Below are 16,997 nucleotides of genomic sequence, written 5' to 3'. Positions count from 1 at the left end.
TCATTTACCTAAGTCAGTCCTGTTTTTTAAGCCATGTTGCAGATATTGCCCTTTTTGACGTTTTTTTTTCTATTTTTATGTTATTTCTTTAAAAAATCTTCTTCTCTGACACACCTTGACCAATTGGAACCAAACTTAGAATGAATGTTCCTAAGAGTATCATGCATAGAACTGATGTGGGGATTTTTGATCCATAGAAAAAACATGGCCTCTGTTACTGAAAATAGAAGATAGGGTTCAGTCAGATGTTTTTCTCATATATATCCAAAACATTTAGGTTTACCCAAATTCTTTCTGTTGTTGAAATTATCCTTATTATAAGGCTTACACAAAGTCCTCTGGGATCAAAGTTGTCAAAGGACTCCTTGTAAGAGGTTTTGCCCTTGAAAGGTGAAAAATGATGTTTTTTATGGTTTTCAGCCAATATCTTGAAAACTATGATAAAAAGAAAGAAACTTTCAATTGCTGAAATATCCTCATGATAAATCCTACCAAAGTCTTCTTGAATCAAAATTGTTGGAAACTCCTTGTTAAATTTATTGCCCTTGAAAGGGAAAAATTTAACCAGTTGAGAGATTCAGGCTTCTAGGAGCCTCTTGTTAGCACTTTTAGCATGTTATTCAGTTAACACAAGTAGAATCATGATTAATGTTTAAATGTTCAGTATAATGACAAATATCATCTGTGCAAAAGTGTTTGACCATATTTAGGTTTTGCATGTATTTTCTTGGTCTGTTCATTGTCCCTGGATTACATTCTTTTGATTACCATTAGAACCTTGGTTCCCTTAATTACTCTTTCAACTTTTTAGCTCACCTGGCCAAAGGCCATGTAAGCTATTGCCATCACTTGGCATCCGCCTTCGTCGTTAACAATTTTTTAAAATTCTTCTCCTTTAACACTACTTGACCAATTGGAACCAAATTTAGTATGAATGTTCCTTGGGGTATCCTGCATAGAACTGGTGTGGGGATTTTTGATCCGTCGAAAAACATGGCCGCCATTACTAAAAATAGAACATAGGGGTCAGACAGTAGTTTTTTGCATATACATGTATCTCCATAACAGGTTTAGCTAAATTCTGACATAGGGTATAAGTGTTCAGCATGATGAGATCTATCTGCTATCAAATTTCCTTTCCTGTTTATTATGTTAAGTCATGTTGGAGTTACTGCCCCCTTTTTTCAGTTTTCGCTACTTTTAATGTTATTTCTTAAAAAAATCTCCTCTGACACTACTAGACCAGTTGAAACCTAACTTGGTACAAATTTTCCTTTGGGTATTGTGCATTGAACTGATGTGGGAATTTTTGATCCATCGAAAAACATGACCAGCGTTACTAAAAATGGAACATTGGGGTCAGACAGTAGTTTTTCACACATATTTCCAAACAGTCAGTTTAGCCAAATTCTTTCAATAGCTAAAATGATCCTTATTATTAGGACTACAAAAATTGTCTGGGATAAAAATTGTCAGACAACTCCTTGTAAGAGTTATTGCCCTTGAAAGGGGAAAATTGATGTGGTTTGTTTGTTTTTTTTTGTTGACATTTTGCAGCCAATATCTTGAAAACTGATAGATAGAAAGAAACTTTCAGTTGCTGATATGATCCTAATGATAAGTCCTAACAAAGTCTTCTTGAGTCAGAATTGTTGGACAACTTCTTGTTCTTGTACCACAAAAAGGTGCAGTTTACACAAATATATAAATCATCGGTGAAATGAACATATTATGACTAATTAATACATGCACATTTTCAATTTTGTAAAAAAAGACAAAGTAAAGGATATACACATGGCAGAGAATAGGTAAAGTTTAGCAATCGTACATTTTAAGTTTTTAAGCAAGACATAAATATTTACCAAGATTGTTAAATTCTTTTATATTATGAACTGACAACAAGTTTAAGGGTAGAAGGTCATCTCCAATAATATGGTTTTAAGTATTTCTCATATTGTCATATTTTTTCATACTTAAAATGTAATGGTACTCATCTTCGGTAACATTTTTGTCATACATTACAAATGCACACATTTCTGTCTTTATTATAAAATCTCCCCCTCTCAATATTCAAATTGTGTGAGGAAACAGGATATTTACGAATAAATGGTTTATAAACATCATTTCCAGGATGATCTAAATATTGTAAACAGTATGGGTCATACAAAAAACTATATAATATACAGTCAAACTTTGGGAGTTAAAGAAATTGAAGTTCGAATATTTCTGGATTTTTTTCATTGCCAGTCGGAGTTCAACATTATCATTAGAAATTGCCTACTTCATGCGAAGTTGTGTTAGTTCGTGGATCCTTTTCATTCACTTTCGGAAGATTATGTTGATTTGTGGACATCAAAAATGCTGTGTTTGCTTTTAAAAACCTTCAGAGTTCGAATTCCTTGGTCAATAATTTGTTTTTATCTGATTTTCTTTCATGCTTTCATCATACCGACTTTGGAACATTCTCGAACTTTAATCAGTACTATGTTAAGATAAAAACTACCTAATTAGTGATGAATTAAGTATTTCCTGTAATTAACTAAAATGACACTGACTAATAATAGGGTTTCAGTTTTTCACACCTTTTATTATCCAAGCTGACAAAATGGCTAATGAGTTCGAGTTAGTGATGGGTATTCTCTAAGATTTACTACCCAATGGACCAACTAGTCAGTTTGAGTGTTCGAGGAATCCATGGTTATTTATATTTATTATATTAGAGAAAGTTTTGGTACTTTGAACTGTGTTAGAGAAATCCCGGGTGTTTGAGCCATTTGAGTTCGAGTGAGTGAAGTTAGACTGTACATTTTGGTGGCTCATCACAATATGCTGCCATTTTACTATTAAATCTAGCTTTCACTCCTTTAATTCACTTATGAACAAATCAACATTTGTAGCACCTTGGCTTAACCATGCATACATCTTGAAAACCATACAAATAAAAAATATCTCTTTTTTCACATACCCAGTTGTGTTTATCTTTAGGCTTTAAACAACATCTATCATACATATCACAATAACAAGTCTTCACAATACAATTGTCTGTATTTATCAACTTCAACCAATAGTTAATCATTTTAATATATCATAATAAACAATGGAAACCTTCCAATCTAACAGTATACCTTATAATGAACAGTTGATGTTCTGATTTTCAAGATACCTTTTCAGTATCATCTGACTTGTGATGTCCCCAAACTTCACTTGCATAATTTAATATACTTGAAACATAAGTATCAAACAATGACAATAAAATTTCATGATTAAAACAATTATCGTGGATTTTGTTATATGAACTAAACAAAGCTTTTCTACCCTGATTGACTAACATCTTTTGAGTACAGGCAAAATTGCTGTTATATATAAACAGTATACCAAGGTAAACAAACTCATCGCACATTTTAATATTATTTACAAACCACTTGTCAGTCTTTACTACTCCTAAATTTCTAAAAACAACATGCCAAATTTATGTTAAATCAGTGTTCACTAGAATGTGTACTTACACATATAATCATATTTTGTTATTCAGTAATACCATCACCATGTCGTCCATAATAAGAAACAGATTTAACAGTTCATGTGGCTGACATCCTTGTCTTATCAGTTCAACTTCCGTATCATTAACATATAATGAATAAAATAAGTGTGATTAAGATTCCCTGCATGAGGCCAATACTGCTATTGAAAAACTTACAAATAATGCCATCAAGTTTAGTACAACATTTGATTTTTGAATACATGGACTTAATTATATTGTGCAACTTCCCTTTTACACCATATTTAACAAGCCGTAACCATACTTTCACATGAGATATGCAATCAAACGCTTTTTACAGTCAATAAAGCAACAATACAACCTTTTCAAATTTCCAAAAGATTTCAACATCATAGAATGGAGAGTGAAGATGGTTTTTATTGTACTGTACCTTGACTGAAAACCAAACTGGGCATCAGTAAGAATAGAATGTTTTTCACTCCACCTTGTGAGTCTTAGTTGATCATAGATGTAAAAAGTTTCCAAAATGTTATATACTAATGATATCCCATGATAGTTTACAGGGTTGTTTCGTTAGCTTTTCTTGTAAACTTGAACCACAATACTTTTTGTCCACTGATCTGGTAAGTTACCAGAACTCCGTGTAGAGTTAAATAGTTTACACAAGACTGATTTTATAAATGGCTCACTGAAAATGATGTATTCGTTAATAACCTTTCTAAACCTGAGGATTTGTCACGTTTTGACCTCTTCTCTAATTATCTTGTTGACATTGTAATGGTCCTTTTGCTTTAAATTTGAAGATACTGCAGTATACCATACCTTCTGAATATATCCATTTTGTGTTCTAGTTGATTAATGCTAATGAATAATAAAGGATTATTCAGATTTGATTAATTTGGAATATCCTAATTGTCAACTGAAGCGGATAATAAAAAAAATAAAACATTCCAGGGGTAAAATTACCTAAAACTTCAACTAGCCAGCAGGAACATTAGACTTAAAAATCTGTAGGTCCATCCAGAAAATTTACTGGTCCTGCAGAAAACGGATCTGATAAAAGACACGATGAAAATGATTATTTATCACACCACAAGTGAGCATATCTATTTAACAATCAGTGTCACATTTGGGGTCTAATAAAATAAAATTGCCAAGTTTATCTGTGTCCTCGTCACTGTCATCATCTCTTTTACCATAAGGAGCCTGACTAGGTCTCCTTGCTCATTGCCCTGAAACATTCCAGAGTTTAGCAGCACTAGTTAGGTCAAAATACTGAATGTCTTGGATGTGAAGCATAATAAAGAATAGGTCAGAAAACACATGTGGGCGTAGTTTTGATGTACAGTCAATTTTTACACGTTTAATTTCTGAGAAACCTCCGTGTTGTTTTCAGAAAAATATTCCAGCCATGCACGATTTTTGTTGCCATAAAGTTTGGAATTTATGTTTCTGTTTGTCTGTATCATAGATCTTATTCCTCTTCAGTGTCTCCTTATCACTTAATTTCTGTATTTTATCTAGTTGTTCCTCCCCATCCAGATGTCCAGATATTTGTTGTCAAAGACATTATTTCAGGATATTTTTCCATTTAAGAAGTTAGATAAGGCCAAAACAATTACCAGTTATTACCAAAGATTTTTAGCAATGCTATTTCAACAAGCCACCGGATAAGTTCGTAGAAAATATCTACTGGTCTTAATGGAATTTTACGTCCTCAGACCAGTATTAATTTCGACCCCTGCATTCTACCATACCTTATTTCAATTGTATAATTTAAATATTTGTTTTTAATGATTTTCATAATGAATCAATTTTAAGTTACCATAATTGATATTTTTCAGAGTGGCTAAAGGAAACGGTAAATTTGCACCATACAGAGGCACTGTTCTTGTGTTTCTCCCAGGTAATTATCACAATACAGAGACACTGTTCATGTGCTTCTCCCAGGTAATTACGACTATACAGAGACACTGTTTGTGTGTATCTCCCAGGTAATTATCACAATACAGAGACACTGTGTGTATCTCCCAGGTAATTATCACAATACAGAGGCACTGTCCATATGTTTCTCCCAGGTAATTATCACAATACAGAGACACTGTTCATGTGCTTCTCCCTGGTAATTTTCACAATACAGAGACACTGTTCATGTGCTTCTCCCAGGTAATAATCACTGTACAGAGACACTGTGTGTATCTCCCAGGTAATATCACAATACAGAGGCACTGTCCATGTGTTTCTCCCAGGTAATTATCACAATACAGAGGCACAGTCCATAAGTCTTTTTTAATGGAATAATAAATACAAAATTATTCATGAATATTGTTAGAGTAATGTTAGACAATTTAATATGTAAAAAATATTACATATTGATTTTCAAGCCAATGTGTTTTGATGTTCTGAAATCTGTTGTCAGGTCAAAATAAAATAGTTTAAATTTAATTATAGGTTATGCTGAGATAGAGACACTTCATAAATTGTTACGAGATATTGAAATGGACCGCAAGTATGCACCAATATAGGAAACATTATGGTACTCTTGTTCAAGGTGTTGAAAGGAAGTAATATTGGGCTTTCAAATATGGACCAATACAAAACAAATCTGTATTAGCCTTGCAGAATAAATATTGCTTGATAGAGTTGGGCAGTTTTACTCATGTTCACTCATTTAAAGAGAAAATTCACATTTTCAAAAGTGGATGCATTAATCAAGAAAAACTTACTTTTTGTCTTAGTTTTGGCAAAAATGCATTAGAAATTCATGAAGAGTCCCATTACTCTCTGTGATATCTGTTTACCACACACCCTTTATCGAGATCATCATTTAAATAAGACTAAACTAATTATGGATGTATCCTTCTATAGATGTAATTTTACTTTGTGATTGTTCCATCATTACCGTTTATCAGAAATAAGTGAAATACTGGTACACAGCAAAAATTTTGAAAGCATTGTTTTGGATTAAACTTTGCAACCTGAATCTTCAAGAACTATGAGGTTTTTCATTGTATAACATGTATTAGGAAGGAAAATTTATATCGTTAATGCATGTACTGAAATGTCAGTTATTGTTGTAAATTACTTGTCAAAGACCAATTATTTTTTTTATAGCCTGGTGATATATCCTTTGCATTCTTCAATTACGTTAGAGGAACAGGCCAAGGTGTTCCGGGTGGCAGAAGAAGGAGAGAGAAAAGTATGTTAGTTCCATGAACTGGGGTGATACATAATACCACATTGTACATATACACATGCATAATCAACATTTGTAGCCATTGCTTCAATACCTGTCACCAGTATTCTTAATCAGAGATTTGTGGTTGCATCTCTTCTGAAACCACTTGGTGTTTTCCTTCCATTTTTGGTAGGATGTATTTTAGTAAAATGTAAATTTGCATACTATGCCACAATTTTGATTCAACAAGTGTTGTGGGAGTTATGGAACTTTATATATTACTAATACTGTTTTTAAGATTTGTTAATAATAGACTGCATTGAAACATCTTTTCTGGCTTTCCAAATTTGGTTTGGTGCAAGGGTCCGGAAATTTTGACAGCCCATGCCGGACATTTTATCAAACTTCAGCTGACGTTTTTGTCAGTCTTTTTACATGCTCAGATCGAAAATAAACTTTGTATGTAGTTATTTTATGATAAATATTGGAAAGTGTGTTATTTCATCACATACTCTGTCTTTTACAAAATATCAGAGCGAGTGAACAAGTTTGGTTTCGACCACACATGGACGTTCCAACATGTAAACCCAACATTGTATCTCTCGGACTTTTTCATCACATAGGCAAACAGCCAAAAACTTCTGAGTGATGAAAAAAAATGTTGATTATTTATAAAAGAAAATCAAGAACACATTTTGTCTATTTATTTAAATGGTCTGTTGACTTCTGTGTTAAAACGATTCAATCAACTAATTAATAATTACAAACTACATGTACGACTGATTCGAAGTTTACGTTTCGTTCTGTTTTGTTGATTTTTGTCCATGTTATGACCCTTAAACTTTGAAAAATTTACCAAAATTTAAGTTTTCAGCACTTTTTTTCTCAAGGCTTGCAGATATTGAGCTGATTTTTTGTATGTGAGTCTACCCTGATGATTTACAGATCAAGTTTAGGTTTCGTTCCACTTTGCTAATTTTTGTCCAAGGTAGTATTTGGGTCAATGATATAAACAGCCGGTAGAGGACTATGTATTGTTTTTGCAGTACTCTCAGAATGCTTGTTTTCTATGAACATTGACTGCAGAAAATGCTCTACCAGTTGTGAATCTCTCTAGTGTATATGTGAAATATCACGAAATTCAAGATATTACAGATCATTGTCATAAAACATGGTCAAAAACAGAGATTGTTATAATGTAGCAGTAGTAGATCTAATGAAGGGTAGATGTTCATATTATGCCACAATTTTGATTCAACAAATTTTGTAAGTGATTTAAGCCATATGCAACTTTATATTAGGTAATACAGTTGGATCTTGATGTGTCAAATTTGGAAAATTTGAAATCATGAATAATTCAAACTAATTTGACTGTTCCAGCAAAAATCCCTTCACTCCAATATAATTTAACCTCTGATTACTCAGAGTGGAATGTGTTGAAATCTTGATAAACTCCATGGATTTAATCAGTCGCTTCCATAGATTACTATGATGTCTTAAAGTCATTAAATAATGAGAAAGCTGATTACTTTATTACAAATCACGATATAAACTTGTTTTTACAATGCTTAGCATGGCTTATGTAATTACTCCATGAAGCTTGATTTGTGTATTTGATTTATGCAAAATTGCTTGGGTAGTAAATAGAAATAAATTTGATTGTTTACACTGCAGAATTCACACCAACAATGGTATCTGGTATTGATAAGAATGTAAATATCACTCATAACTTTTATTTGTTGAAAGCCCCGTGCAGGTCCGGGTGTCAAAAGAATAGGCCTGCAGCAGTGCTAAGCTTGTTGTAAAAGGCAACTAAATAGTGCTCAGAAATCTAGCCAGGGGCTAGGGTGCTCTGCCCACAGAGCAACTGGGTTGTGTGCCCCAGGTGGTGGAATGGGGTACCCCTGGCACGTTACATGCTGGGGTTGTCAGGCTATAATACGGAAAACCTGACTGCAAACCATAGTGGTGCACCGTGTTGGGAAAGATGCTACGTTCCTCACATGTTAAGGAACCCTACTGTGGTATTCTCCTGGAGTAGGAACCATAGGGGTCCGCCACAAGAGGTTAAATTGCCCGACCCTACACACCTCTCCCTATTTCCAGTGGCAATCAAAATTTGTGGACCCCATTATCCTTGTGTCCCATCCCATTTTTCATTTCATCATCATTTCATGTTCATTTATTATCCACTTCATGTTCATCACCTGAATATAGCTGAAATATTGCTGCTCAGGCGTTAAACCCCAACAATCAATCAATCAATCATTTATTTGTTGAAAAGATATCCTCTCTTTGAACTACACACCAAACAGACAATAGAAACTGATGTATTTTAATGAATATTTGTTTCACTTACGAATCTGAAATTTTATCGTAGTAATAAAGTGCCCATTTTTTCACAATATTTTTTCTTGTGTAAGCTTTTACTTGTCACACATCAATTTCCTCCTTTTCATTATTTTTTTGGGGTTCCTTTTACAAGGTTTCTTAAATTTAGTTTTCAAAATCTCAGCAACTCTTCATATATTTGTTATTTAGTGTGCAGCTTCAGTTTAAAGATATGTAAGGTTTTCAGCTTGGTTGCACTTCCTGTATGCTATAATGTTTTTATACACTTGCTTACAATGAGCTGAAAGCTTGCATTGGTTCATGGAAATGCTTTGAAATTCAAGTTAAATTTTAGAATCTTGAATTTTGGTCTGGATTTCAGTATTTTTTGTTTTATTGTGTGCCCTGATATATATATATTTAATGATGGGATGGCAGGGACATCTGTGTAATATGGACACATTTCTTCTTAAAGACATTAAAAAAAACCCAGATAGTTCAGAATTATTTTATTTTGGTTAAGTACAAATGTATTCCTTCAGCATAATAAAAAAAACTTGGAATGGTTAAAATGAAAATAGTCAGTCAGTTGTTTTTATTGACTTGTAAACCTTTTGAAAGTAGTGCAAGTGAATGTGAATAAAAAACTGACTCTTTTCATTGTTTTGGTATTAATTCATGACATTTTACTCAGTTAAGATTATCATATGATTTTACATACTTACAGGTGATTTTGTCCACTAACATTGCTGAGAGCTCCATAACAGTACCTGACATTAAATATGGTAAGTTACGCCCATTTTATCTGTGATATAATAATGATTAAGCATTGTCACGGATAGCCATGTCTGAAAAGATTGTAGTTTTTGGTTTATTTACATAAACTCAGCTATTTCATTTCTATGTCTGGCTGAATACCAACCCAAACAATAACTCAGTTTTTCTTTCAGTCTTGCATTTCTTAACTAAAATGGTCTAGTTGCCATAATTTATAAGATGTCTTTATCAATATACATATATATTCGTGCAAAAATTGGACAAATATATATATATAAACGTCTCAGAATGTGACGACTCTATTCGCTACACTGCTCCATCGGATCAAATTGATACAGGGAAGATATGTAAACGTATAGAAAGGTCTGAAAAATTCCCAACGATGTTAGAACTGTCAAATTTGCGATGCAAATTTTTTGTCATTCCCTCCGTGGGACTCGAACTCGTACCGCTGTGACATCTATGGCAACACCACCTGCACAAAGTCCAGCACCCTAGACCTAGAGTTCGAGTCCCGCGGAGGGAACGACCAAAAATTTATATATACAGAATTGTGCCAGTTTTGAAGTCAAGACAGAAGATATCACATTGAGTGTGATGTTCTGTGGAGACATTAAGAACTGTTTTAATTCTGTTTATGACATAGTATTGACCTGTCCATCTATTTATCCATTACACTTTTCATAAATCACTTGATGAATTTTTATGAAAGTTTTATGGAATAATTACTAGGTAATGCTATTTAGATTTTTTTACCTGAATTAATTAAATAATAATTGATAGGTTTCCGTTGAGAGTCAATGACTAAGATTTATTCCAACTTTTTCTAAAATAATAGGACATAAAAACCTGACTTTTGGTAAATTTCTTTTAGAATGACTAAATTTGTCTGTGTACAAAACAAACATAATCTTTGTATAAAAAAGTATTAATTTTCTATTTTTACTATCAAAAACATTTAAGCAGAATTCATGAAGTATTTAAAATTTACAATTTGTTGTTGCTCTGCAGAGAAATTCATCATAGAATTGTAAAGTATCTAATTTCATGTATGAAGTTTTTCCCTTTTCTTTACCACTTGCAAACAACAGTAAGAGGTGTGGTAATAAAGGAAAAACACTCTCCATTCATCTGTCCACATTTCTTATAATTGCAACTTCCAAACTCATTGAAGGATTGGATGAAATTTTATAAGAAGTCTGGGAATCATTTGAAGATGTGCATGAAGAAATATAATTATTATTGAAGGACTCAATGGAAGATAATCCATTTTAAGGTTTAACTTTACATTTAACTTCATTTGAAGTGGGGGTATTCTTCTGTGAACTTCTAGTTTTTTTAATGATAGATTAATATATATATATAATGTCACCTTTCTATTTAGTGATTGATTTTTGTTTGACAAAAAGTTTGGTGTGTGACCCTGATACAAACTATACAAGTCTACAATTAGAATGGGCATCAAGGGCAAACTGCACTCAAAGAAAAGGTAACTTAATTTGAAAAGACTTAATGTCCATTAAGTTCAAAGAAAAGGTAACTTAGTTGAATTTACATTAAAGACAACTGTTTTTTGAGGGAAGGGTAACTTAAGTTGAATGTACATCAAAAACAAGAAGTTGTCAGAGAAAAAGTAACAAAGTAACAAAGTATACAAATGCACTGATAAAGGTGACTAAGACATATTGGCAACAAGGGCAAACAGTTTTAATGTATTTTCAGAAGAGCATAATTATCAATGCTAGTATGAAATAAAAGGTTCATCAAGGGCAAAGTACCAAGCAAAGAGTTGATAATGAAAATTTGCATCACAGACTACCTGATTCAAAGTTTTAAAGACTTCAAGAGTTCTATGAAAAAAAGTAGTATAAACTGTAATAAACAGGTATCAGGGGTTATAGGTTAGTTGAACAAATTTAACAGACTTGGTAGCATCAAAACAGAAGAACAGTTCTTAGACATCAGAACCCAAGGACATGACCAACAAGTTAAAACAGGAAACACAGTTTCCTAAATAAACAACAGAATAAAATACAATTACATGTACGTATTAAACTTTGGAAAACTAGACAGCACACAAAAAACTAGAACAGCAGCAATATAAACATCTACAGAAAAAAACTTGGAATGGTATAAAAAGGTATGTCCTGCCAGTGGCACACATTACATTGCAGGTGAGTAATATCAGGTACATGTCAAATTTGATGGGTTGTCACTCCAGTTAGACAAATATAACTGAAAATAGTTGGTCTCATCTGTGAGATTTTTTTATTTCAATAAAATTGTGATGAGGACCATTTAATTTCTGTAGTGATAAGGCTGAACGTATCAGTACTGAGTAGAATGTCTTTTTGATATAGATTATCAGGCCTTTCGTTAAAAGGCAGTGCCAGGGACTTTAACCCTTCTAAGCTACTGAAAGATACCTCCTGAATTTTAAAATTTGCATATATTTTTTATAAAAGAAAATGATGAAAAACTGAAGGTTCTATAATTGCAAAAAATTAATGAAACCCCAGGTTATGTTGACCTTAGTTATCCATTACAGAGTTATAAGCTCCATATATGTTTCAGGGCGAGCTGGTCGTGTATCTGATGGTAGGGTTTACCGAATGATAACAAGACATTTCTGGGAGAGTTACATTCCTGACTATGGTATTCCTGAGATGCAGGTACTTGAATTATTATTAGATAAACAGGAGCAAGTATTCTTATACCCACTTTAAAATTGGGGGGAGGGGGAGGTAAATATTGAACAGGATGTCTGTTCGTCCTTTTATCTGAAAGCTCTTCTCACTTTTGTATTCTAAATTCTTCTTAATCTATGGATTTTTTATGAAACTTTTCATATCTTTTGAAATGATTTTATACCTGAAGCTAAGCATTTGGGATGGGATTAATATTTATATCCCACAAGCTAAGTTGTAGGGTATATAGGAATTCCCCTGTCTGTCTGTCCAAATTTCTTGTAAGTGCAACTTAAAAACTGCTTTAGAAATTTTGGTTAAATTTTGTAGGAAGATTGGACATCATTTATAGATGTGCATGAAGGAATAAAATTAAAATTACTGTTGGAGCACTCTGGATTTTTCATATTAAAGCCTCATAAGTGCAGCTCCTACAAAACTGATGAAATTTTGAAGGAAGGTTTGACATCATATGTAGATGTGTAAGAGGGAATATAGTTGCTGTCAGAGGACTCAAAAAGAAGATAATCCAACTTGAGGGTTTTAAATGTTAAAATCTTGTGTGCTAAACTCTTTAAGGTTGGGCATCATATGTAAATTTGCATGAAGGAATATAGTTACTGTTAGAAGCAGGGATGAAAGTTTCCTGCAGATCCACAGATTTCTGCTTTTTAAGGGCGTTTTTGGTCATTTTTTAGATCAGTATATATTTGTTGAGAAAATTTTAGGAGGGGGGGGGTAGGTCTGATTTTGATAATTTTTTGCTCAGTTAGCCCATTCAAAATGCTTAGTTGTGTCTCTGATTAAATAAAAATCATCCAAAAATTATGTCGGTAAAATCTACCTGTTTTCTGGATGATTCTCACCATATTTTATTCAAACGTTCCTACACGGCTTTTGTAAACATTGTTAACTGGTTCCATAGTGGATACCCTCATCGGATTCTAGGATCAACTGAATCATAAACCAGATTGGAATGGTTTTAAAATAGAAGTTGTTATCTAGGTGGCGATAGGGTTATTTGTTAAAAGGAACCAGTTGACATTGTTCCTCGTGGTTCAACGACCTCTCTGAAAGAAAAGTTACAATAAATGAGCATTTCAAATGAAAATATTAGAGTGAAAGGCAGAACTTCAAATGAAGAAGATCGATAATGCTTTCAAGAACAAATTTATATTTAAATGGTTTGAAAAAAAACTGTTAGTGCAGTTAAAATGGAAAAAAATTAGTGTTTAAGTTGGTGAATATTTAAAAAAAAAATAACATTCCCGGTAATGTCATCGGAATGATGCCAGGATTATTATTGACAAAATACAAATAAAGGGTTTGAATTGGTCCATCAGGGGGATCAGGGAACGTATTTCTTTAAAAATATGTTCTTTCCAATAAATGTTGAATTGAATTTAAAAAAAAATAATAATAACCCATTCAATATTTTTTCAAATTCTATGAACATTTTTGTAATAAAGTCCATGGAAAAGAATAAACTCCACCATCTACAATTTTATTATTGATTCAGATGCCTCCTGAGTTTCCTGAGAATCTTTAAAAAATAAGATTCCATGGAATAAAGGGGGCCACATACACTGTCCAAAATTATTCAACAACAACTGGTTCAAAGCTCACTCTCAACAAGAAACAGGTTTTGAACCTCCAAATAACAAATTATACCTCAGTATTATTTTGTTTTGTTTCCTTGATTTGATTATAGAATGTGTAAATATAAAAAAAAATCAGCAGTTAGCATTTTTTCCAAATAAATGCAAAATACTGTAAACCATACTCAGGACATGCCAAAAAATTGTTTAAAAAACCTGAAATCTCTGGATTTTCCAGGGTTGCGCCTCTAGACCCTGCTTTTGGGCTTGAGGCAGCTCCGAAATTTGGGGTTGTTTAAAAATCACCTTGTCTGTCTACCTGTTATTCTGTCTATTTATCTTGTAAGTGCACTGACTCCATCTTGGAATTATACAACAGCTTGTGATTTAACTTTATAAAATATTTAGGCATCATATGTAGATGTATTGAAGCATGAGAATTTTTTCTGGATGTTTGTAAATGGAAATAATACACAAAATTCAGAACTGTATTATATCATGCATGTATCATATATCTGACATGCCCCAACTGTACAGAATGTGATTTCTGCTGTCACACCAAGCTGTGACCTGTGAAACATTTGATCTATTTGGTGTTATCCATTGTCCTTCACTGATAAGCCAACCATCTTTCAGATTATTACTCTTGATTTATAAATCATAAAAACTTCAGGGATGTACTGTGAAAGTACTATTGTTCGTGGGGTACCAGTTTTCATGTTTTTTGTGGGTAGGCCAAACCACAACATTTGGTTCCCAGCTGAAAGGAGATTTCAATTGATTCAAGTATCCACTAGTGTTTCTTCCCTAATTCACGAAAATTTGTATCCATGAATTAAAGTACTTCCACAGTAGTTGGAAATGTCTTACAAGGAAGGATTTTCACAACCTATTGTATTTTTGTTGTAGTATTATAAAAAAAACAATCTGTTAAAAGGTGACGATTGATTAACAAGTAAAAATTTTACTTGATGGTATATTTCAGAGATGTCCACTGGAGCAGTTAATTCTACAAGTAAAACTGTTGGATCTTGGTCAGCCCAAGGCAATCCTTGCTTTAGCTCTGACACCTCCAAATCTCAATGATATAGAGAAAACAATTTTGCTGCTTAAAGAGGTAATAAGAGAGATAACAAAGTTGGCAAATCATTGGTATACATATAGCATAGTGAGTTGATCTGATACCATTTTCAATACAAATCTAGCTAGGCTTCTTTATGATTGAAAGCCTGTTAGAAATCTAGCTAGGCTTCTAAATGATTGAAATAGCTCTTTTTATGAGCCCTGCCTGGCAGTATAACTGCAGTAAACACTAACTCATGATCACTTTCCAGCCACCTCTAGTCTAGTGGGATATTTTTAAGGTTATGTACATTATGATTGACATCTATTTGAATTCAAAAAGATCACACAGATGTTCAGTTGTTATGTAGGAGGAGGCATTGGTAATTCTATCTAGAGGGGTGTTTAAATCACCTAGAAGCCCAATTTGATGTGTATTGAAGGTGGTGTCAGTTCTGTACAAATTGCCATAAAACCATGTTTTCATTTCAGCCTGGTGTATATGTGAACAGAACACTTTTTCTATTTAAAAAAATAACATTTACATTTTAATTACATTTCTGAAAATCACTTGACACTTTTTAACAACAACTTCTTTACCAATCAAATCTTGGAAAATCTTAAAAGTGACAAGTTCAGAATTTCGGTTGCTTTCGGTAGTTGGTCTGTTGTTAATATTGTTTATAGAAATTCTATTTTGTATACTAGTATTTTCATTGATTTGTAAGGTTGGCGCTTTATCAACACCAACATCAGGAATAAGAAATCCACATGATGGTCAGCTGACATTTGTGGGAAGAGTTCTGGCAGATCTTCCAGTGGATATCAGAATTGGAAAACTTATTATGTTGGGACATGTTTTTGGTTTGCTGGAAGAATGTTTGATCATAGGTAAGTACTCACTCTAGTGATACAATAGATGGCTGGCAGAGATAGAAGGTAAGTACTCACTCTAGTGAGACAATAGATGGCTGGCAGAGATAGAAGGTAAGTACTCACTCTAGTGATACAATAGATGGCTGGCAGAGATAGAAGGTAAGTACTCACTCTAGTGATACAGTAGATGGCTTGCAAAGACCATAGTTAAGTACGGACTTTAGTGAAACTAGAGATGGCTGGCAAATATCATATGTAAGTACTCACAGTAGTGATAAAATAGATGACAGGCAAATATTTTAGGTAATTACTCACTCTAGTGATACAAAAGGTGGCTGGCAGAGATAGTAGGTAAGTACATACTCTAGTGGTACAATAGATGTTTGGCAAAGATCAATGGTAAATACTCTAGTAGCACAATAGATCATTGATACCAGAGGTGACTGGCAAACAGTCATAGGTTAGTAATCAGTCCAGTAATAATAGAAGGTGGTTGGCAAGCAATCGTAGGTTTGTATTTACTCAAAAAGTTCAATGGTATTTGTCGCTGATCAACTGTCACTAATCATCTTCTTATTTCATCTTTTCAATTTTATGAAGCATGAGCAACCATTTGCTATGGACAAATTGCTTTCAGTTATCCCACACAAAATTTGTAGAGGTATTAAGGTCTTTACTTTAACCACTTTCATGAATTGTTCAAATATTGTGAATGTTGGTTAATTTATTTTGCTTTGCTTGAAGGAAGAGGATATTTATTGAATGTTTTCAAGGGAAGGTAGACTGACATTCAAGTTCCAGTGAAAGAGAGGATAAAATTCTGTGTGCATTTTAAGAATTTTTTTCATAATTGTTCTGAACTTTTGTATGGTTAGATGTACTAAAGTATCAACTTTCACTTTCACCACTGTTGAAGATGTGAATTGAAAAAACTATGCCATTTAAAAAAAAATATTATCATTTGGCAATATAGTGATTGGTTAGCAGAA

The 16,997-nt window shown here is 33.1% G+C and overlaps 1 protein-coding gene across 3 annotated transcripts in view; it reads left to right on the top strand.

Moving 5' to 3' along the window:
• Positions 1-16,997, top strand: part of LOC148623585 (ATP-dependent RNA helicase TDRD9-like) — a 94,696-nt gene that overhangs the window by 18,886 nt on the left and 58,813 nt on the right. For all 3 annotated transcript variants that reach the window (XM_088565506.1, XM_088565507.1, XM_088565508.1), the window contains exons 8-15: positions 5,344-5,405; positions 5,951-6,008; positions 6,614-6,698; positions 9,736-9,793; positions 11,170-11,274; positions 12,360-12,457; positions 15,056-15,187; positions 15,861-16,023. In XM_088565506.1, coding sequence (XP_088421632.1) covers positions 5,344-5,405; positions 5,951-6,008; positions 6,614-6,698; positions 9,736-9,793; positions 11,170-11,274; positions 12,360-12,457; positions 15,056-15,187; positions 15,861-16,023 — 761 coding nt within the window. The remainder of the gene's footprint in view (positions 1-5,343; positions 5,406-5,950; positions 6,009-6,613; positions 6,699-9,735; positions 9,794-11,169; positions 11,275-12,359; positions 12,458-15,055; positions 15,188-15,860; positions 16,024-16,997) is intronic.

The sequence above is a fragment of the Perna viridis genome, chromosome 2 (assembly GCF_037379345.1).
Source record: "Perna viridis isolate PV_CMFRI_1.1 ecotype Kerala chromosome 2, ASM3737934v1, whole genome shotgun sequence".
In the NCBI taxonomy this organism is placed as follows: domain Eukaryota; kingdom Metazoa; phylum Mollusca; class Bivalvia; order Mytilida; family Mytilidae; genus Perna; species Perna viridis.
Note: the sequence above shows the minus strand (reverse complement) of the source record. Positions and strands in the feature narration are given on the sequence as shown.